Source organism: Anarhichas minor, unplaced genomic scaffold (assembly GCF_050575085.1).
Source record: "Anarhichas minor isolate MPS153535 unplaced genomic scaffold, ASM5057508v1 ptg000033l, whole genome shotgun sequence".
Lineage (NCBI taxonomy): Eukaryota > Metazoa > Chordata > Actinopteri > Perciformes > Anarhichadidae > Anarhichas > Anarhichas minor.
Genome location: NW_027466479.1, coordinates 2964661 through 2988430, shown reverse-complemented (window position 1 = coordinate 2988430; position 23770 = coordinate 2964661). Strand labels below are relative to the sequence as shown.

At 42.7% G+C, this 23770-nt stretch overlaps 1 protein-coding gene across 3 annotated transcripts in view; it reads left to right on the top strand.

Annotated features, from left to right (window-relative positions):
- gabbr1b (gamma-aminobutyric acid (GABA) B receptor, 1b) overlaps positions 1 to 23770 on the top strand; it is a 120460-nt gene that overhangs the window by 25495 nt on the left and 71195 nt on the right. For 2 of the 3 annotated variants that reach the window (XM_076106203.1, XM_076106202.1), the window contains one exon: positions 3953 to 3978. The exons of the other annotated variant lie outside the window; for it this stretch is intronic. Coding sequence is in view for 1 of the 2 variants with exons in the window: in XM_076106202.1 (XP_075962317.1) it covers positions 3953 to 3978 (26 nt within the window). In the remaining variant the exon portion in view is untranslated. The remainder of the gene's footprint in view (positions 1 to 3952; positions 3979 to 23770) is intronic. 3 annotated transcript variants of the gene reach the window in all.

Genomic DNA, 23770 nt, shown 5'->3' with positions numbered 1-23770 from the left:
GTGCAGTGATAAATGTCTGTCAGTGCCACAATCTGTCTGAGGTTTTTCAGGTTTGCAGGTAGATGATGATTATAGGAGTGATGGTGAGGCTGGGGAGACACGGAGGAGGGATGAGACGAGGGATGGTGAGGTTGGGGAGACACGAATGATGGAGGAGAGGAGGGATGGTGAGGCTGGGGAGACACGGAGGAGGGAGGAGAGGAGTGATAGTGAAGCTGGGGAGACATGGAGGAGGGAGGAGAGGAGTGATAGTGAAGCTGGGGAGACATGGAGGATGGAGGAGAGGAGGGATGGTGAAGCTGGGGAGACACGGAGGAGGGAGGAGAGGAGTGATAGTGAAGCTGGGGAGACATGGAGGAGGGAGGAGAGGAGTGATAGTGAAGCTGGGGAGACATGGAGGATGGAGGAGAGGAGTGATAGTGAAGCTGGGGAGACATGGAGGATGGAGGAGAGGAGGGATGGTGAAGCTGGGGAGACACGGAGGAGGGAGGAGAGGAGTGATGGTGAGGCTGGGGAGACATGGAGGATGGAGGAGAGGAGGGATGGTGAGGCTGGGGAGACATGGATTATGACATGTGTATTATGCTGACGATGACTTCAGATGAACTTTGAAACAACAAAATCATTTAAAAACAAAAGTAAAATCAGGCTCCCAAAAGAGTAAAGACAGACAGGAGTGAGAAAAAACCCTCAGTGGAAAGCAGCAGTTTTTTCAGCACAAATTGCTATCAGTGTTTCAGAATTGTTTGGCTCATATTGGTTTGCAACATGGTTATCTAGCTAATGTAATATGACTTTAATAGTTAGCTTACTGATAAATCAAGATGCGGCGCCATCACATCAAGATGGCGCCACAGATGGCAGCCTTGGTACTGCGCTCGCGTACTTTTTCTTTTATTTATTTGTCTCATTTCCAGCTCTCCCTCTCTGATCACATTCAGCAGGGAGGAACTTTTAAACATCCGTCAATTCACTGCTCAAACTTTTTTGCCATTTTTTATTGAACCGTAAAGTTTTACAGAGCTTTTAGTTGGAGGAGCAGCGGCTCTCCACGGGATTTGCCGGAGACGCCGACGGGGGATGCGAGCAGGAGCGCTCATTAAAGTATATGGAGACGATATTGTTGATTGTCATAGTGTTCAACCAATCAGATCTTTAGTTTGACATGTTGGGCGTATTCTTTGACGTGTCAGAGCATTCTAGGTAGCCTACAACTACGTCAGCATTAACGTGTAGCTCAGCATTAACGTGCGCTGTGATTGGTCAGTGGGCTAGCGTCACTGTTGTGAAGCAGAAAGCTAGCTAGCAGAAGTTACACTCAATGGCTGAAGGAGGAGGAGAAACCGATTTGGTGGCGGAGTTACTGGCAACGCCTTTCTCGAGAAGGACATTTCAGGAAAAAATGGACATCGTAAGAAAGGGTCGGCCAACCCCACAGCTAGCAGCCCTGACCCAGCCAGGAAAAGGATTTGTACGAACGGTATTTCTGGCTAACAGCGTTAGAGAAGCGTTGCACATTTTATGGCTGGGAATGCGTTTTATTTGCGACTGAGCGTCTTGGTGTTTGGAGCTACGCTACGCTAACATGAGGTGGCTAACCAAGGCAGCAACACGACACCATAGCACGGCAGAACACTTACAAGTTACGGTGCTTCTGAAAACTTTTGCTGAGACCCGAGTGGATCTACAAGAGCTTGACTGCTACGTCAGTAATACATTCAAACATTTGATTCAGATCAAGTAAATCCCATTTCACTGCACATAATCATAATCGCACAACAACTTGTTCCTGTTCTAGCTCGGCCCTTAATTATCAAATCATAAGAGCTTTATGTTGCAGAGCAATGTTGCATGATCTACCTTTCAACGCAATGTCACAGAAATAAGTGAAATGACAACACATTCTCACTCCAAACTTGTCAAATAAGACAGCTGATAAGCGGCCCCAATGATCTATGATCTATGTCAATCTATGACCCTCTAAGTACCCCTCTAGCTTCAGTTTTCCATATGTCAATTTCATGCATACACTTCACAGGAAACAACTTTGTTAGGTTGTGGATTTTGGGTTTAAATCACTACGTTTGGAATTAAGTTATGTAAAGTTATGTAACTTAAAATAAGTCAACGCTGACTTTTGGTTTCACATGGGACACAAACTCTAGTCTGCTTGGTTAAAGTCCTGTGTTTGTTTGACCCATCCATCGCTCCCAACCACCACTAACAAAGCGGAATGTATTGATCTTTATACTCTGGAACCTCACTTCCTCCTTTACTCCCACCATAACTACGGCGACGTGGAGCGTCATAGTTTGACGTGCAGGTCCACTGACCAAGCTGCTGTATTTGAAGAGATGGGTGTGAGGACAGGCTGGACTTTACATTGGTGTTGTTTCTGTTACATTACATTATTGCCACCACATAATGTTAAGAGATAAAGGTTACTTTACGTATTTCTGTAACTTTCAGTTGAGTTTCCAGGACAAGTCACCAAAATAAAAGTAAATACAGATATTAAAAAGGCTCTACCAAAACAAAAGCTTAAGGAAACGGTTACCTTATGAATCGACCTGCCTAAGAGCCATTAACCCCACCTGCTGACACACCTGCCTCCTATCATCTCAGCAGGCCTTCAGTGTATCAGCCCTCTAACTTTGCCAGTTTCTCATGTTGTGCACCTGCGTTCCAGCAGTTTTATAATTGTTGCTGTTATCTGATGTTTGCTAACTGACCTGCTGCCTGTTTACGTCCTGCCTGCCTTGCTCCTCTGGATTTCTCTGCTTGTTTGGACTTCCTTCTCAAGCCTGCCTGTTAATTTGAACATTGATTAAGTAAAGTCCTTATTATTCGACCTGTTCTGCCTCAGTGTCTGCATTACATTTAATTACATTTGGCAGCACAATGTAAATGGGAAAACACTAATGTATGTGTAACAACTGGGGAACAAGGTTGGTAATGGACATAGATATTTAGATTTTCTTTTATTTTCTGGGACCGTTTTTATTGTAATGATTAATAACTAAGCCCATTACATGAAGAGTACATTATAAAACGTCTACTATGTATGCATCACATTAAAATTGGTATGTCTAAAATATAAATAAAAATGCACTTCAATGTGTGTTTCTGAATTAGAAGAAGAATATGTTTCTCGTTTTTATCTCACTAGGCGATGTGTACTGCAGACAACAAGCTTGCAATAATGATCCTCTGGTCTTTTCGGCTAATGAAGGTATATCGACATGCTTTTGTTACACAGAGTGAGAAGACTGAGGTCTCTATTCTGCAGATAATGAAGAAACACCTCCGTGAACACATTCGGTTTTCGTTCCAATAGGCCACACAGGTCAATGTGTTGATCAGTCCTGAGCTGTCAGCTCCTCGATAAACAACAAATAGAATGCATTATTGACGAGGCCACCGGCCTGTTATTGCTCCCTGTGTGGCTGTGCAGGTAATCAGGCTTTGACAACAGTATAATCGCAGTCTGTCAGAGCTCTTTGAACCATTGCTTCCCTTATGGATTACAAATGGTTTTATTTAACGGTGTTGGTTATCAGTGTGAGGTCTGTGCATCAGTCACGTTTGCAGGGAGAAAGAGAGAGGCAGCATAATGCGAGGGTGACTGTGGCTAAGTGGAGAGCAGGGTCGTCCTTCAATCAGAGGATCGGCTCCGCTAGTTGATGTGTCCTTGAGCAAGACACTTAATGAGTTAGTCTGATAGGCAGGTGGCACCTAGCCCCTGCCATCAGGGTGTGAATGATGACAAGTAGTGTGAAAGCGCTTTGAGTGGTCGGAAAGACTAGAAAAGAGAAATACAAGTACAGTCCATTTCAGGGGTGTTTCTAGGATTCAAAGAAAGGGGGGGCTTAGCCCCAAGGGGAGTGGCATGTTTGCGCGCTATTTTTTTGGGGGCCCATTTGGGGCCGTGGATATCCATTGTTTCAGACAGTTCATAGATTGGTTCAATCAGAAAGAGTGTGATTTTGCTCTGTAGTTTTGCTTGCATTCAGTATATGATAACACAAGAGACAGAATTTGAGGGTCATAGTGAAATTTCACAACACAAATATGAACTTTTCTCAAATAAAGAGAGAGAAATAATTTTCCTGCTTGTAAAGAAAAGACGGATAAACTAGCTTTCATATCCGTGTCACTCCCAAATCCTAATTCTTAAAGGGACCGCACACAATGGATGGAGAATGGACCTGACAGTGTCAACTTTATATCGTTAAGTAGATGTTAGGTTATTGGATTGTAATTTGAAGGGGGAGAAAACATACAAACCAGAACGCACACACACATGTAGCATGTTAGAGTTATAAATAACTTGTCCATGTGAGAAACAATAGTTTAATTTAATGACATCACCAAAATAATAATTTTTTTTTTTTGCTTCCCATTTCCCTAATCGACCTATGAGTATATATATATCCACCTATTCCCTGTCAGATTGTCTAGTGTTTATCTGCCCTAACCTGCCTGACAGTGTGCCTGATACACAGATTGATGATTAGTCGCCTGCCCCCTGTCTGGTGCCATTTGCCTGATTTGACGCATTACCTGGTTTTGACCCTGCCTGTTATTTGGACCTGGGACTGTCTTTGTGTTGTGCTTTCAAGCTTGTTGTGTCTCAGGGCAGCATTACATCACTTAGTTGTGGGCACACAAATGCTCATGCGCTTCATCTATTTTCCAACATTCATAAGCTCTTGTGACGCTGATTTAAGATGCTGCATGAATTATTTATGTGGCTGTGACTGAGTGCTAATGACGGGGGGGGGGGGGGGTCAAAGGACACGGCAGGTTTCAACAGTACACTGGTTTCCCCTTTAGTCACTTCAGCCCGAGCATTTTGGCTCACACTGTTACCCAGAACCATGGAAATGACCTCCATCACTCGTTTGTAGAGACACTCCTCTCAGGGCTGTTTCCTCCAACACATCTGTTACTACACTCAATTAGCAGTCACGTCTCATGATGATGACCTCACTGTCCATCTGGTGCATGTAGCCAAGAAACTAACATGAAACACTGTTTTAACGATGCTATAACCTTGACATAGATTTCTGGGTTTGCTTATCACCTTCAATGGAAACAGCAAAGTGAAGCTTGTGTACTTATAAAGAGAATTAACATTTGTTAATAATCTTATTGATATTAATAATTTTATTAATGTCAATGATTTAGTTTTATACTTGCTGACAACCAAACACGCTCCTGCCAGTATGTATTATTCATTCCTTGTAATGCCATTCTTATGGACTTTTACACACACATCATGGAAATGCGAAAATGACGAGAGCACATATTGAGGAGGATATTTAGGAAATAAAATGCCACATGCCCCTGCATATCTGTCCTATCATACTCATTTTCAGGTTCATACTTTTTTATTTTGTGTTTCTACTTGAAAAATTCTTACATGCTTTAATGTTAAAAAAACACTTTATTTTTCTAATATAGTCTGTTTGAAACAGTTTTAGCGCCTGTCTCTTTAAGCCCCTACCGAAAAAGCCCAGTCTCCTCTGGTTGGTCAGTGTCTTCCAGTCTTCCACATCTATGCTGTCACCTCCTTCCCAGCGTCACTGCAGCCGGGGACTCAAGTGTTAACCAGCAGCACTTCTACCGTGACATCACAACCTTTATGAAGTCTTGATGGCTCATTTTAAAGGCTTTTTGACGACAGGCTGTGTGCATTCCTTCCTGGATTGAGCGTTTTGATACTTTCACAGTATAGATATAGCTCCTAGACCTGCTTTGAATTCAAAAAGACATGGGAATCTCACTTTCTACAATATGGGAGCTTTAAGTTGTATTTAACTAAACATAATTAAGTCATTTTAAACATTTACTACACAGAGTAAAGTGCTCACATCCTGTCTCATAAGCACAAGGAGGACAGAGTTCCATCATTCTGAATGACCTCAGCAGCTTGTCAAATGCATCCCTAATACAGCTTTGTGTTGGCTTGTTGTCCCACACTGATGCTGTTATTAATGCTATGATTTATTGGCCTGTCAGATGCCTCTCTCCTCATCTAGCTGAGGCTTGAGAGGGTCAGCACAGGTTAAGTGCCTCTCCTGAAGGCAGGAGAGCTGTGATCTGTGCTGCATTCTAATGCCTGGCTTCCGGCAGGGATGTACAGAATGCAGGTTGACTTTGCCCCGAGGAAAAAGTAACACATGCTGGTGTTAAATGGGATCAAGAGTGAGTGCTGTGTGGTAGCAGGTCCAAATGAAGAAGCATTCACTGTAGTGCCCATGCAGATTTAGAAACAGGCTACTTTTTTATTGCAGTGGTGTTTAGGGGCTTTCAGAACACAAAGCAACTTGTCATTTGATATGGACAAATTTGACTGCATCATTAGTCATGCAAGCTGCATTTATTTGTTACAAACAGCTATTGTAATAAATAAAACAGGTATAGACATTTTCTGTGCATACCAACTAGGAGTTTGCCTGTTTTTAGTCTAATGGTGCGTTCACACCAAACGCGGCGCCAATTATTCGCGCGAGTAGATTACATACAAAGTCTATGCACAGACGCGATGAGACTGGAGTTTAATTAGTCTCAACACCTGCGCACATACAAACCAGGCTCATGCCGGTGACGCGAGTGCACAGAACCATATCCTCGAGAGGACAAGCGTCTTTCTCTGCGTGCACAAATGCAATCCTGCGAGGTCTGGGCTGTGATGAATACGTTTAGTTGAGCATTCAATGTGAACGTGCTCTTTTAGCATGTTCATACATCACTGATCACACTCTTAGTGTATAGAAGGATTGAATTTGCAGTTGATGTTTCTTAATGTTTACACATCATTCAAATGAAGCCAGGTACTGAAATGTAAATGCATTCTTCTATCTAAAAATGAATTCAATATAAGATAAGCACACGGCTCTACATAGCAACTGTGGCATTCAAACTGATGCATACAGTTACAGCTACAGCAAAGAAATAAGCTGTTCAGTGATAACACAGTCACTTTAACCATGAGCAATAGAGAAGCCAGATATAGCCCAACAGGTTCAGCCACATGCCCACAGACAGCCAGGGAGATTAGAGTGTGTTTTATGGATGCACTGCAGATCACATTAACGTTATTGAATTCAATGGGAATGAGCCGAGAGAACGATAGAGGAGAGAGACGAGCTGGAAGGGAGGGAATGGAGATGGAAATGGGTGAGTGGGCAAACGAGACAGCTGATGGATAGGCAAAGTGGAGGAGTGAAATAGAGCAGAATGTGCAACAAACAAGTGTGAAAGAAATAAGGGTAAGCTCAGTGCGATAAAGGTGAAAGGTAAAATGTGTAAGTGAGAATGTGAGATGTTGATAAGAAGAAAGTGGGATATTAGGAGGAAGGAGAGGATGACGCAGTCCCTTTGCAGACGGCTCCAAATGAACTGGAGACCAACTGCAGACGTCTGCAGAGAGGGGGGCCATCATACAGAGCAATCAGATGGTGGTCAGCTACTGCTGCCCCCAAAGCTGACAATGAACCGCATGGATGAACTCCTGACTATTATTACATTCAACTAGCCACAGTGCCAAAGCAGTGGGGGGTGAAAACAAGTCAGAGGTTCATCGCTGTGGATTGTTTGGGGTTAAAGCCTGAGAGGAGGGTGACATGAACTTAATGCAGGGTTTTCATGGGCACTTAAAGACTAAAAAAGGGCAACATTTAACGTAGCCCTGTAATGCTGTTGGACCACTTTTTATCCATGTATCTGCATTCTGAGATCTAAGCAGGGACTTGCAATGTATTTGAAACTGATGGGTCAAAGCTATTTGTGCTGCATTACATGATATGAAGGTTCCAGTGTTTTTATTCTAGTTGTAGTTTGCCTCGTACTAGAGACTTTAAAAAGCCAGGATACCTCAAACTCTGCTGTTTTAATTTTGACCATTATCTATTTTAAATCTGTCCCATGCAAGTTCTCCAACTTTATGGAGTTGCAATGCTAAATTGTCATTGTATCCCTTCAACACCGATCCTTAAAGTGGCTATAAGTAATATTTTTAACAATGTATTGTGGCAATGTGAAAACATGTGACAGTGTGAAAGGGGTTGCTCATAGTAATGAACCTACAGAGAATTATCACCTACATCTGCAGCTCCCATCGGCGTCACAGATCTTTATAGTGAGTTTCAGCTCATTGTTAAGAAATCCGGCCACAGCGTCACTCTCACTGCTCTCAGAGAGTTGTGTTAGGCCACAGCAGGAATTTTAGAGAACAAGCACTAAAAACCTACTGTTCACTAGGATTGTCAACCGATATTGAAAAAAAATATATATAAATTGTAAAAAAAAAAAAGAAGACATTTGATGATTCAAATGTATTACAAGTTAATTATATACGATTGCGAAATAAAGCAGCACTACTGCAGCTGTCTGCCTAGTTCTCGTGTGGGCCGCTGAACTGAATGCACTACATGACGGGAGTCACACAACGTCACTTTCATTAATTGAATATAAAATGTAACATTAGGTCAAGCTGAATAAGGAATAATTCAACAACAACTGTAATAATGGCAGAAAACTCAGCTGCAGAGAGAGAGAGACGCACGTGTAACGTTACTTCATGGAAACCAACCACGTACATATCAGCTGTGTGCTCCAGATCAGACTGGAGATGGAACCACTTTTTAAATATATTATGTGTATGTATATGTGTATATATATATATATATATATATGTATATATGTTCCGTGGATACGTGATTCACCAAAATCTTCCTGGATTACTCGACACACGCTTCGAAGCCTCGACACGGAAGGACACATCACTAGCCTTCTGTCCCCGACCACGAGATTCTGCCTCTGCTTCCTCTGGTTTCTGTCTGCCTTCTCCCCTGACGGCTTGGCGTTCCACTGAGTGGGAATCTACACGTGTGCAGAGCCAAGACTGTTGACCTGTTGTGTGTTCAGTCCAGAAGTTTTGATTCCAACTATTCCGTGTGTCTGTCGTACTGCTTCTGGGTCCTTACCACACCCGTTACACTTTCAGGAAATTTCACACACATAAATGTCCTCTCTTTAATAAAAAAAATAATTCATCACCTGATAACTTACTTTCAAGTCTTGTTTGAGTGTCGAGTTAAAGGCTGGATTTGCCTGCTATTGGTTTTGAAAAAATATTAAATGTGACTTGAATCAAATCCGGGGGGGAATGTTGAAATGTCTTAAACTTGACTATGTTAGCTGATTATAGGAGAGCAGGGGGAGGTGTTGGCTGCATGTATGAGGAAGATAAGAGGAAGGTGAGGATAGGCGACAAAGAGGGAACAGGAGGCATCAGCGGGTTTGGAGGAGCTGATCAGGATTTGGAGGGACAGACGGGTTAAACAGCAGGTGTGTTAAAACGCAGCGGCTGGTAATATTTCACACTCCGGTTCAACAGGGAGGGGGGAGGGGATTATTGTAAAATCTGCAACAAGAACACAGCTATAATCTGTGTCAGGGGAATCAGCTGACTGATTGCATCATGGACTGCCATTGTGCGTTGTCTCAGGCGTTCATTTTGCCTCCCACTGTAGTGAATGCTGTTAAATGTGTTCTGCTCACCACTGGGAGAGTTGGAGATGGCTGATGATGTAATTTGTGTTTTGAAATATGTGAACAAATGCAATTTGGTCTCACATTGAGCAAACGTGTCTGGAGACAGCACCATGGTGGAGTGACAAAAGGATTACTGCACTGATTACTGCACAGCTAAGTAATGATGAGGGAGGTAGGTACAGGTTTCATGTGGAACAAGGCTTTTTGCTTGCAACGTGTGCTGATGTTAGCACAACAAGCTGATTGGCATGTGAGTCAGTCACACTACAGTGAGCACGAATGAAAAGCTGGAAGACTTGCTGGAAGTTCCCGGTCAGCTACAATAGCAACAACAATGTGTAATAGTGTGTGGGTGTAGGTTAAATGAATGAGACACATTCAACGACATCATCCAGATGTGCCAATCACCTGGACGTGGAAATAGCAACCCCTAAAGACCATCCAGCATCGTGTCCCCTTTAACGGGAAAGAACTGTGCTGTCACATAAGAAGAACAGGAACATGCCGAAAAGATAAGAAACCAACCGTATTACTAGCTGAGGCTTTCACACTGCGTATGGTAAATGGTAAATGGATGTGCTTGTTTAGTTCTTTTCTAGTGTTCCGACCACTCAAAGCTTTAACACTACAAGTCATCATTCACCCATTCACACTCATTCATACACTGATGACAGGGGCTACCATACAAGGTGCCACCTGCCCATCAGGACTAACTCACATTTACGCAACATTCATACACCGTAGGCACAGCTACGGCAGCACTTGTGGGGTTAAGTGTCTTGCTCAAAGACACATCGACATGGACTGGACTGATAGTGCAGACTTGGTCTCTAACATGGAAAAACAAGAAGGTGTTATACTGAACCGCAGATCCTTGGATTAAAGGATGACCCTGCTCTACCACTGAGCCACAGTCGCCCCAGATTTGAGGCACATCCGTGAATATTAGTATAGTAAATTGATGAATGACATTTACTACTGATGAATAGCTCAACTTAGCTTGAGTGGGAGACTACTGCTGGACAGTCATACAGTGTAGCAGCATCTGACTGTCATCTCCAACTAAATCTCAGCCTAAAGATTAAATAGTTGGCTGTTTCAAATATGTTTGGATGTCTGGATAAGTGATATGTGGCCACTGTGTTGGGTCATAGATTCACTTAGACGGGTAAGACTGAAGGGGTAAACAACCTTCATTTATTAATGAACGTTTAGTTTCAGACAAGGTCGCAAAATAATTACAAATATTTGTTTAATATGACAGGAATGCATACACTATTGTCATAATTATAATCAAAGTACATGTCAAAATGCATTGACATCTATGGGATCTAATTATTAATTGTTATTAAGCTTAGCCTTCTGCTAACCTCTTCAGCTGTCATGGCTGCTGCATCACACTCACGCAGAAGGCTAAACTGTTAGAGGTGGAGAGTAATGTTGCTAATAGGCTGAACTACTAGAGAGATGAAGAGGTGGCCTGCTGTTGGGTTCATTCTCTGCAACCAGTGCACCACTCAAGAATTGCAGAACGGTAAACGTTCTAAACAACATATTGACTCGCTAGCTGCCATGCTAATTGCACCATGCTTCATTACTCACGTTTCACTGGCCACAGAACATGTCAGTGAGCTAGTGGCCAGGGGTAGTGCTGGGTCCACAGTCCCTCTGACACGCTCCTTGCCCCTAGGAGGCCACCTCTCCTAGCTCTAGAGATGGACAAGCTAGCTAACTATCTAACGTCGTAAAATATAAAATGCATCATCAGGTTTACCAACAGAAAAGTTGTCTGTTGTAGCCTGTGTCCTGAGTCCAGTGTACAGTGTTAGAATCGTTCTTTATTTTAACAATAAAAAGAGTTTTCCAAAGTTGCCAGTGGGCAAAATAATCCCTTAGTGCCCATCAAGAGGACTTTGACACTTGCTATCTGTTCAAAATTCAATTAGAAAAACAAATGATATCACCATACTTTTAAAGATGTACTTTTGTTTTAGGTTTATCACATATGTAGTGTAACACTCAATTTGGACCAGATATAACCCATTAGATTTATAGAAAATAAGGCCAATGAAAAACAAAATGGCATATAGATACACCAAAATTCAATAATAATGTACCAATAGGTGAACAACCCATACACATCCTACTATGGTAACGCTGTGGTAGTTATTACACCTCAGATATCTACAACAATGATGGATTAAGGTCTTTCCAGGACCTGAGAGATTTTTTAAAATGTATTTACAGTTGCATCGACTAATAATAATAAGAAATAATTACACGTTTTAAACATGGCAGGACCTTTGTTTCAAATTTGTACAAAAAAATACAAACACCTGAACTGCTCATTGGGTATTGTAACTGTATAGAACAAAGACCTTAAAAGCTATGAAAAGAACATAGGTTGGTGGAGAGTTTGGAATAATATTCCACTCAATTAATTTAATTATAAGCATCACTTGCTAAATTATTAAGTGATCCATAGCTTTATCACCAAGAAAACGTTGCCAACTGAAATTGACTCTGTGTGTATGGATGTTTATGTAAGAATTGATATGTATGTCAATGTGAATATGTACATGTATTTATTATTTGTTTTTCATGAAATATGAATGCTAAAATTGACATAATTTATACCTTGGTTATATTCTAATGTGATTTACTGGTTTATGGATCCTACTTCAGATCTACCAGTTTGGCCAACAGTAGCTGACTTGTCTACATAGATTAACTCGTACATTTAACAAACATGTTCAAATTAGGGTATACCATACGTTCATTTGTGTATTTCCTGTATATTGATAATTAAGGGAAGAAAATAAGGCTGTGCCATGGGGGGGGGGGGGGGGGGGGGGGGGGGGTGGCATTAAAGAGTGATTTATGTTCAAATTGGGAGCTTACAAGGTTTAAATGTAAGTTATGAATGATTTATAATAAACTAGATTTACATTTTATATGAAGTTTTGGCCAGGTCACAGCATACCAATGACCTAATCTCGAGTTCTCCTGGGTATACGTTTTATTTTCATATATTCCTCTTCTATATTATTCCCACCATTTAATTTCTATTTCATCCAATGCTGCTATGTATGTATAATGAATATGTAATTACCCTCTGAGAATAGACCTAAATGTGCTATGCAAAATGTCAACACAATATTTCATTTACTTCATTTTTTAATAAACAATATATCCTCCATAAAGGGGAAAAAGGTAAACCAACTAAACAAAAAGAATAAATAAGAATAAATGTAATCGTATTCCCCTGCTGAACTAACACCGAACCGTTACTCCTAAAACGCAGGTATGAACTTTCACTTCTGTGAACCATTACGTCGCTGATGTTTTATGAATAAATATTGTGACTGTGATGTTCACAGCTTCCTTAAGTCTCATAGACGTGGTACTATTGTGCTGTACAGGCACTTAGACCTGCTCACTGAGGTGGGTCACTTTGGCTCTATACAACATGTTAATCAGTGGGAGAGCCAGGGTAGCTGCTTCCCATTGGTGAGTTTAATATGGATTTGTAGGGATTAGTCACTTTCACCTAAATTAAATTAAAGTTACAGAGGCCATGCATGGCGAGGCTGTATAAGTCAAAATACAGTATATACAGCGTGGTCGTTATGATATATTGTTGACTGTTTCTTTTCAAATTGTTAATTGTTTGCAATTTCAATCCCACAACATTTGTTCATCATATAAGAGTATTTCTATTTCTCCCACTCAAAAGGAAGTTGATTTTACGTTCTAGTAAATCTTCTGTGAATGACTGTTTGTATATCAATCCTTTAAGAATTGTATATGTCTTTTAAGGCCGACATGCTTTTGTTGCTGGAGAGAAATCTGTAGCTGTTGTGTTTCTCTGAGTTGGGTGGTAATTTTTAGCTCCCACTCTCCACCAGCACATATCCTGCAGTGATCTTGGCAGCCTCTTTAGCCAATTGTGGTGCCCTGCAGTGATCTAGCAACCTGTGCAGCCAAACATGCTGCCCTGAGTGACCTGGCAACCAGGGTGACCAATCAAAGCACCCTATAGAATCCATTGAGGTCTTACAGCCTCCGCTGAAGATATCTGCAGTGCATTCAGCAGCAGAATGCCAGTTGAAAGACCAGCTTTGTCAGTCTGTTTCCTACAGTAATATGATGCAGATGGTGTGAAATGTTAATGAGGATTGTTGGGCATTATTGGCTGCCAAAGGGGAGAGGCACTGACCTCAAAATAAGACGGGTCACTTTTAGGCTGCAATCCTTCTTCTTGGTTTTATTCATATTTATTTGGATTTAGTTATTATTGCAAGATATTTATATTACCTCACCATATAATGAGAATGAACAGCTCTACAGGCACCACAGGTAAACCTTTAAGTGCCGAACGTTAAGTGAGATTGGTAATAAGGTGAGATGTGTTATTTTACTTGGATTGGAACTCCATGCCCTGGATGTTTCCCTCTCATCTCGTCATCACTTTGAGCCTGTGCTTTATTTTAGAGCAACCCTAAAGGCTTACTGCTGAGCCGCTGACAGAAAGCCCATGAATATCAGATGCAGCCTGCAGCTCCTGCCGTCCTATCAGGACCATCGCACAGGCTAGCACTTTCTCTTCCATTCACCCACACCACTATCTAACTACCTCTGTTTAAAACCCTCCGCTGTAACAAGCCCAGCCACTTTCATTATTGTCATTAACAGATGTCAGCCACAGCCGGCATACGTTAGGAAGTTGCTGTGTGAAGCCAACACAATCCAGAGATTAAGGTCTCACAATAATTCACCTCCCCTAGTAACAAGAGTAGTTTAGTTTAACAGCATGTCGTTGACATACTTTTTATACAGCAGGTCCCACTTGAAGAGGAGAGATGAGCAACAGACTCAGCAGCTATGGGCTCTGGTGCTGTTCATGATTACTTTAACATTTACTGCATATTATCATCTCGAACCATGTGTACAAGTCGACCTGACGAATTAATCTGTTTTAATTAGGTACCAACTCACTATTCAACAACCATAAATGTCTACAAATGTAATGCTACTAATGTCTAAATTGTAATTCCCAGCTCCCTCTGCATTGCAGTCCTTGTTACTGCTAATAGGACTGTACAGCCTGGAGAGGAAGTAGACAGACATGTGCTCCCTCTGCGACACGTCACCAGCCACAACTCAGTTGTCATCTGTCAGTGGAGGCCGTAGGTTTAAATCAGGGATTCCCAAAGTGGGGTTTAAATTTAAAAATTAAAAACTGACAATTTAATAAATAAATGCACTTCAGCTCCTGCCGCCAGACTGTCTTTTACGTACACACTAGCTAGCCTAGCTTGTGCAGCTCACGTCAGCTAACAGCTAACTTCATTCATTCAGCAACATTCATGCAAATATGATAAACTAGCTGAAATCGGGGAAACTGTCAGGTGGGACATCTGAGAGAGAGCGAGAGCGAGAGCGAGGAATCGGAGGCGAGAGAAACGGAGAGGTGCGTTGGGGAGAGACCGGGAGAAGAAATCGAGCGGGAGTCAGAGAAAGATGAGACGGAGGAGACCGAAAAGGAGGAAGGGATAGCACAGTCAAGGTGAAAAAAGAGGAAATATGATGAAAATGATCTGGTTCTGGGCTTCACTTGGATTGGCAATGCAGATTGCCCAAAGCCACAGTGCGTGGTGTGCAGTGAGGTTCTGGCTAACAGCTGTCTGAAGCCCTCTTATTTACGTCGCCACCTGAACACCAAGCATGCCAGTGCAAGTCAAAAGCCCCTTACATTTTTTATATCGAAATTGGAGGAGTTACAAAACAGCCAAAAACAACTGCAGTCTCATTCATGTGTTGGGTCTACAAAAAACGCACTACGGGCTTCATATCTGGTCAGTTACAGAATAGCAAGAAAGGGGCTACCTCACACAATCGCCGAAGACGTGTGCTTGCCAGCTGCCAAAGAGATGGTGGAATGTATGATTGGAGAGAGAGAAAAGTTGGACATGATCCCGGTGTCCAACAACACTGTGTCGCGCAGCATCGATGCTTTGTCCGAAGACATCCTGGCTACATTAGTCGGTCGCGTGAAGAAGAGTGAGTTTTACTCTCTGCAAGTAGATGAATCTACAGATGTGGCCAATCTGGCCAATCTTCTGGTGTACGTCCGTTACCTTTTCGAAGGCACGGTGCAGGAAGATTTTTTGTCTTTTTTATCTTGTAAACAAACGCCACGCGCGAGCAAACTGTTCTCTCATTGGTCCGATTTTTATGCGGCTATAAATAGGCTCTGTTGCTTTTTTTTTTTTTAAAGGTGTGGGGGATTGGGGGTGCGTGAACCCGGTCGGGATGTAGTGGCCTAAAACGTTTGGGAACCGCTGCTTTAAACAATCCCCCAGATCAAGTCCCTTCTGTGAAGGTGCCCTAACAAGTAGGATGAGATCCCTCACAGGCTTCCCACAGGCAAACATGGCCAGTTGTGTTTGTTAGAAAGCATCACCAAACTGGAGTTACAACTTGAGGGAGTCATTGTGAATCAAACCCTGCGGCCCTCCTTCATTTGTGGGCTCTGACCAGCCGAACCTTCACTGGTCATATAGCTTAGTTTGAAATCCCAGCTACTGCCCCGTAAAAACCAACCACAGCAGAATAACCCAGTCACATCCATTCTGTTTGTGCACCACTCCTCTAAAAGTTGTGTTATGTGATCCTACCTTTTTTAGTGTGGCGGCTAATATGCTGTGATATCCGGTCTCTGCCCTCTCTGCCATCAAACCCTCCATAAATGGAAGGCTGGCCCATGGAAAGCCAACATGGAGCCTTGAATGGGATAGAAAGGTGTGTGAGGTGTTATACCCTCTTATGGGGATGTAATGTGACCTGATGTCCCACCATTAACCAGGGGAGCAAGGTTGATCGCCGATCCGTAGGATCACGTTAATGGCGAACACAATGCGGAGTACATATGTTATTCAAAGCCGCTAGACCGGCAGAGGTGTGATTTCTGACAGTATCTTGGCGAATATATCTTTAAACCCAGATAGTGATGAACTCGGCTACTGACCAGTAAGCTGTATGTGCTTGAGCTGTGAGCACTCTTCTCCCAGCACCTTTTTTGTTGTTGGCTGACATGCGTCTCTGGAGCTCTGCTGAAATGCATGCCAATGTGGTTTCATGCAGTCAACCCTGTCGGGACTCAGTTTTGACAGACAGTAGTGAGAGATCTGTTATTCTGTGCATGAAATACAAACAAAGACAGCCAGCCTTGTTTGCATTGTAATTTCACCATATTAAACCCATTCATGGGGGAGACTGTGACTCAGTGGTAGAGCAGGGTTGTCCTTCAATCAGAGGATCGGCGGTTCGATCCCCGGCTACGCTAGAACATGTCAATGTGTCCTTGGGCAAGACACTTGACCCCAAATTGCCTACGGTGTATAAATGTTAGTTAGTCCTGATGGGAAGGTGGTACCTTGCATGGTAGCCCCCGTCATCAGTGTATGAATGGGTGTGAATGATGACATGTAGTGTTAAAGCTTTGAGTGGTCGGAAGACTAGAAAAGAACTAGACAAATACATCCATTTACCATTCAAATCAGCTAATCAGGTAAAAATGAATCGGTGTAATTAAATAGTTAATGAGTGGAGGAGGGAGGACAGACAGAATATTTTCCTGGTAGTGACATTTAAGTTGCAGGTGTGGAGATATTGCCGCCGTTCAAATCTCACAATACCTTACCATCAAGTCTTCATATAAACGACAAAATCTGTTGAGTGTCGTTGCCTTCCAAGATGACTGATAAGAACTTCTTCTGAACTGCAGGATGACATTGTTTATCAGTGAATTCCAATAACCTATATGAAGGCTTCATAACATACTTGACTGCTGTAAATTAAAGTAATTCAATACATATAGGGCTTTGACTTGCTCTAAAACAATTTAGCATTAGAGTGTTTACAGTGCTCTGGGTGTAATTCAATATTTTCATTATTGAAGTTTATACTGTGCTCACATGATGTGTATTTCTTTTTTGTTTTAGGGTGACAGAAGACACACTATGCAAATAGATAATGTATTGTTGTGGTAGGGTATCAACAAGGGCCCAAAGCTAGTTTTTGCCCCGAGGGCCTATTGGGCCCCCTAGTGGCTTAATACTTAATACGACCATGATATGGTCTCAGTCTTAACTTCGTCTTCTTTTTGACTCACATTCAGTCATAGATTTGAGCTGCGTGCATACATACTGTGCTTGTTACACAGTTACAGTACATAGATTAGAACATAGCTTCATGCAGCTGCACTGAAGAGAAACTGGAACACAGAAGCAGCGTAAGTAATAGTAACATGTCACATGTGGTATTGTTTTGAAGCTACCCTGCAGGGCATTGGTGTTTGGGCAAATATAGAAATGTAAAACTTGGTTAGAGAGGGGAGAAGGGAGAAATAGAGACAGCGAGGAGAAGACAGCGGTAGAGGCAAAACAAAGAAAGAAATGAGGGAGAGAGGGAAAGAAGATGAACCATCACAGCAGCTCTCTGTTTGATCCAGTGTTCTACTTAACAAAATTCAGTTTCATTTTTGTCTTAAAGGACCAGTGTGTAGCAGGAATGTACGAGACCCGAAATGGAATATAATATTCATAACTATGTTTTAATTAGTGTATAATTATCTGAAACTAAGAATCGTAGTGTTAACGATAGCTTAGAATGAGCTCTTCATATCTACATAGGGAGTGGGTCCTCTTCACATGTTTCTACAGTAGCCCACAGCAGACAAACACCTGCTCTAGAGAGAGACTTTTGCATTTTTTAGTTACCTGAAGGCCACCGTAGTTCTCCAACACGCTTGGAAAGGGAGGGGTATTTAGCTGGTTCCAATCTGGATGCAACTAAATCCTACAAACTGCTCCTTCAACATTATTCAAAATGTCATTAGAGGTCATTCCGGAGCAGAAAGATTCATGCAAGTGATTACTATTTGTTAGTTTTGTTAGAGCCACTGCTCTGGGGCCCCAGACCTACACGTGGTCAGTGGGGCAAGGACTTTATTGTAATTTGGTCAGTTAAAAATCTGATTGAAAAAAGACGGAGGGCCCTAAATTGGCTCCTGCAAGTTTACCCAATCTTGCAAAACGTTCTCCAAGAGATTACATTTCTGCTACTAATACTAATCCTGGCTGTTTTAATCCACATGTTTTAAACTGGACAATGTCAGTCAACACGTACTAGATCTTTTAAGTTCAACATTCCCCAGACCAGACGGGGCTACTACCGGCTTGTTTTTAGCTTTTAGCTTTGGAGCTAGCTAACGCTACGAGCGTCTACAATCAGCAAACTGAAAACGGGACCCTCTGTGAATCAGCTTTCACCTTTGCTAAAACCTGAACAATGCTGTGGGCTCCGGGTTGGAGCCCGATTGTCTGGCACATCTACAATGGCTCCACTCACCTCCCCATCCGACTGTGTCAGCTGCGCCCGCCTGGTCGATAAAATCACAGAGCTGGAAGGAAGAATATCGACTCTCTACAAGGTCCAGGATGCCGGAAGCTAATGGACACCATCATCTTTAGTCCAGCACAAACCGACAGAACCAGCGACCGTGTGCATGATTCCACCGCTTCCAGTCCTGCTGCCGTGGCCCCTCCTCCGGTCACAGTGCCTGAGGCTTCCTGGCTAAGGCTCGGAGCTAAGCTAAAAACCCTGGTCAGCTCCACTCCATCCTGTCACGAGCCCTGGTCCATGTTTGCAGCAGCTGGAGAGAGAGGCATCCCTCTCCTACCCCTGATCACTTCAATGTCCAGCTGGAGAATAAATATGACATCCTTGCCCGCCACGACTTACCTCCTCTGGCTAGGGACTCCCAGCCTCCTCCACTATCCCACCTGCCGCCTCACAAGACCAACAGCCCCGGGTCCCCCGAGATCCCTATGCCAGTCATTCCCGAGCCCTCCTCTCGCACCAGGACTCGGCTCTCTATACCGCTCTTTACACCACCAGAGAGCTGCGGCCCAGCGGAGACAGGATCCTTCTTTTGCTTCCTTCGATAGTTGAACAGGCATTCCATCCACTGACGGTTGGCCTTCTGGATACTCCGAGGCCCTCCAAAGGCCAGACGGGTTCCTGCAAACTAGTCATACACTCTGGGGAAAAGTGACCCAAACAGTGGTCTGCTGAGTCCATTTCGGGCCAGATCATTCTGTCACGGGGTGTGATGGAGGACTCAAATGCAGACATAGCCAGATGCAGTGTGAAACGGGTTTTAATGAGTAAAGACACAACATAGCAAGGAAACCAAGGACGAGACGAGAGACGAGGGGGGAAATCCGGCAAGACGAGGCAGGGCAGGCAGACTGGGAAACCGGGAACAGGATGAGCCAAACAGGCTTGACGACATGTCAATGATCTGGCAAAGTATGTCTGAGAGGCAGGAGTTTATATAGTGGCTAGATCAGAGGCAGGTGAGGGGAGTTGTGCTGATGAGGAGGGAGTGCTTGATTAGTGATCAGAGGCAGGTGAAGGGAGTTAGGCTGATGAATATAGAGTGAGGAGGGTGTGGAGTGATAGGAGAGAAGGGGCAGAGCTGTGACAACATTATTGCATTTTTAGTCTTTCCTGTGTAGGCTATCCGCTTGTTGACTCCAGGAAAGCTCAGTTGTAACTTCACCCAGCATGCATAGCATTAGCAGGCTATATCCAGCATCCAGCAGCTGAAGTGAACTGCAGTGATTTAGCTGCTCTCTGATCGCTGCAGACCACATGCTGGACTTCAGAGCTCTAAAGTTCCGCCCCCACTGCTACACAGAACGCTGTTCGCTTGTTTATTCAAAATCTATTAATATTGAATGTGTCGCATGTCCAAATTGCAAATTTGACAAAGCCCTCCATGGGGTCCTCGGCAAAACCAAGTGGGAAGTAGATCAGATCAGAGGTTCTCGAGAAATGCGAAGGACAGACAAATGTTTCATCATTATGTTAATAAAACAACCCAATCACATTTTCTCTACAATACCTGCTCATGGCTACTACAGTATGGTTAATGTAAGAGCTCTTAATTGATAATTAATGTATGTAAAGCACAAGGTTAGATTACAGTTTCAAAACATTAACTGTTAAGTCCCTTTTCAAGACAGGGTCTCAGCATATATGCACTCTGCGGTCTCCACGGTTGGGTTCATTACTGTCATCCCGCTTCATTAAGGACACACTGCTTCCTGCATTGGTTCCTGTATGTGGACATACTATCATCTTTAACAAATCATTCCTTGCACAATTTCTAGCAGATGGATGACCTTCACTTCAAGAAGAAAGCAGAACAGGATTAGACGAGTTAACTATCCTAAGTTCTTTAATTGTATTCATTGAACACCAGCAGCTCTGCTTTTATTCACTTAATCATGAGTGTTGAATTTGACAAAATTAGGCTAAAATCAATTATCAGCCCTGCTCAAAGTGTTATTCAAATTGATTGACGGGAAACAAACTCCAAACGGATCAGGAGGCATAAGAGCACCACGTTGTCTTCCTAGCTTCATGTCCAGGGCAACAAGTTGTGTGTTTGAGCAGTCTAGTCTGAAGTCACAGTAAATTACAGCACAGTTTGTTGATAGCAATGAGCTGGAGCTGAGGGATGTGGGAGGCAGAGATACAAGCCTGTTTTCTCTATCAGCATGGATAATCCCAGAGAGATGGCAAAACAGATAGGAGGAGGCACAGAGAGATACATATCAGCCCACCCGAGAAAAGGAGAGCCGGTCAGGCTGTGCCTGGGAACAGAAATAGGATGGAGCAGAGAGAGATGACATCACGTTGCACAACCAGATAGAAGGAAAGAATAGCAGCGGCAATGAGAAGAAAGAACGACAAGGAATAAGAATTAAGAGAGCGGGATCGGTGTCAGCCTATCACTGTGCTGATACATTATTAAAGATACACTTACACACACACACACACACACACACACACATACAGGGATGAAATGGAAGGCATCACCACTCTCAGGAAGAGTCGGTAATGAATACATGTGTAAATGTAGGAGTTTGTGTAGGAGACGCAGAGCAGGAATTATTGTGGGTCTTTTTTTTGGATAACATTCATATTTTGCGAATAGAATAATAGCAAATGTCCTAATATGAATAAATATTATAAAACCTGTTTTATTTATATATTTAGTATATTTAAAATATTTAAACTCATTTAAGTTCTTAAAGCGATGATCGTTTTTCACTTTTTTGGCATGTTCAATCTTGACCTTGAAAATAGTAGTAAAATTCTTGCATCCATTCTATTAGTGACGTGACAAATAAAAGTACGAGTAATACTATCACTAAAATAAAAGTAGTTTAGACAAAGATTGTTTACTAATGATCCCCTTACAACCTTTTCATGGAAAACTGGCAGTGGTAACTGAGCAGACTCCATCCTCTGAGGAAGATTTGGTTGCAAGCTCTGGTAAAAAGGTATACCTTTACAGAGAATAATTCAATTTATCGGCCAAGAACGTTTACAAGGTAAACATACATGGCAGTATGCAGGCCTTTAGAAATACAGTTGACAAAAAAACTGAGCTATTAGAGGACTTCAGGGCCATGCCCCCTGAAAAACGTTTGATTTCCCTGATCTAAATATTATTTGCATACATGCATTTTAACATGTCTTTTAGTTGCTAAAGTTGGATAACTCTAGTTTTAAAACCATGCCAGTGGGCATTAAAGCATAAATATGTAAGCGGTAATTCAGGAAAATCCGGTTAAATGTTGAGATGAATGATCCCGCTACAATCCGAGAATACAGAAGAGGCTAAAATGATCACAAAATATCTGAAAATCAATGTTGACAATATTTATTTTGAGTGTTGAAATAAAAGCACATTCTTTTTATTTGAATTATAGAAATATGTCAGCACATAAACAAAAGCAAAATTTGTATTTTCAATAACATATTTACACAATGATACTGTGTTATTACACTATGATTATGCGAGGTGTTTGTGTGGTTACATTGATTTTATATTTCTAGTCCTGATCTACTTTTTATACCGTTATTAATTCACCTTCACGTTTTCTAATTATGTTGATAGACATGTCAATGGACCTTTTTTCACAGCACACATTTTCAAGTGTCCCAGTCAGCCATGCAGTGAGCAGCATGCACATACACAATACCACAGCCCTGCTCAGTTCAATGGAATGCAGTGGTTTTAATGGGATCAATTGCACCTCTGCCTGTCTTCAAACCAAAATGTCTGCTCTGAAAAAGTTATTTTGGGACCGTTGGCTTATTTTTGCGTTGGGGCCCCACAGTGTTAATCCGACACGGGTCCCTGTATGATTGAATTGAAATGAATGAATGATTTTCAGTGGACAATTCTTGCTCCAACAACGGCCTTAATGAGGCTTTTCCACGCTTGCAAAAATACAGTTGGTACAAGAGAATTGTAATTGTAATTAAATTGTGGACATTACAGAACAACCGAGTAATGCACGAGCTAAACTCACAGGAAGGGAAGTGGACCAGCTGAAACCAATAGTCCACAAGGGGAAGTTACTTTGACGTGTAGCCTAATTACCATTTGTCCGTGAAGGCTGGCGGTGTGGTGGATCATGGAGAGACATAGGGACGGGGAGAGGGACGGGGAGAGGGGGGCTTGTTGTCGGAGGAGCCGGAAGAGGAAAGCTAAGTGAGAGGGGCTGTGTTAAGGGATTGCAAATTCAAAGTGGTTCGTGAAACGGAGAGACTGCACATCCCTCCATCCCTCCCTCCCTTCCTCCTCCTCTCTCTCACACTCTCTCACCCGCTGCTGCTGCAGTCAGCCTCCTCTAACGCACAGACCTGCGCGCTGATCACGGCTCCCGTCGTCCTTCTCTTTTCTCCGGAGGGGCTCACCGCATTCCAGCAACACGGTGGCGACTTTTTCCATCGTGAGATCGACCTTGCTTCAAAATTGACCGCTCTCCCATTAGACGTCACGGATTACTGAGAGCGGATATTCCCGGTGCTTTGTGGTGCTCCCACACGGCACGTTATGCGCGTTGTAGGGAGCCTTTCGGCAGGAGAGCCGTGAGCATGTAGGCGGGTTGATGAGGACGGGCACATACACCTCGACAGGATCCGGATTCAATAAAGCTCTTGCTGTTTCCTCATGAGCTCCGTGTAGATGTTTCCATAAAGAGGAGTCATAACGATCTATTATCCCTCAGGCGAATATCACGGGGCTTCTGACTTCACTTTCAGCACCTTGGAA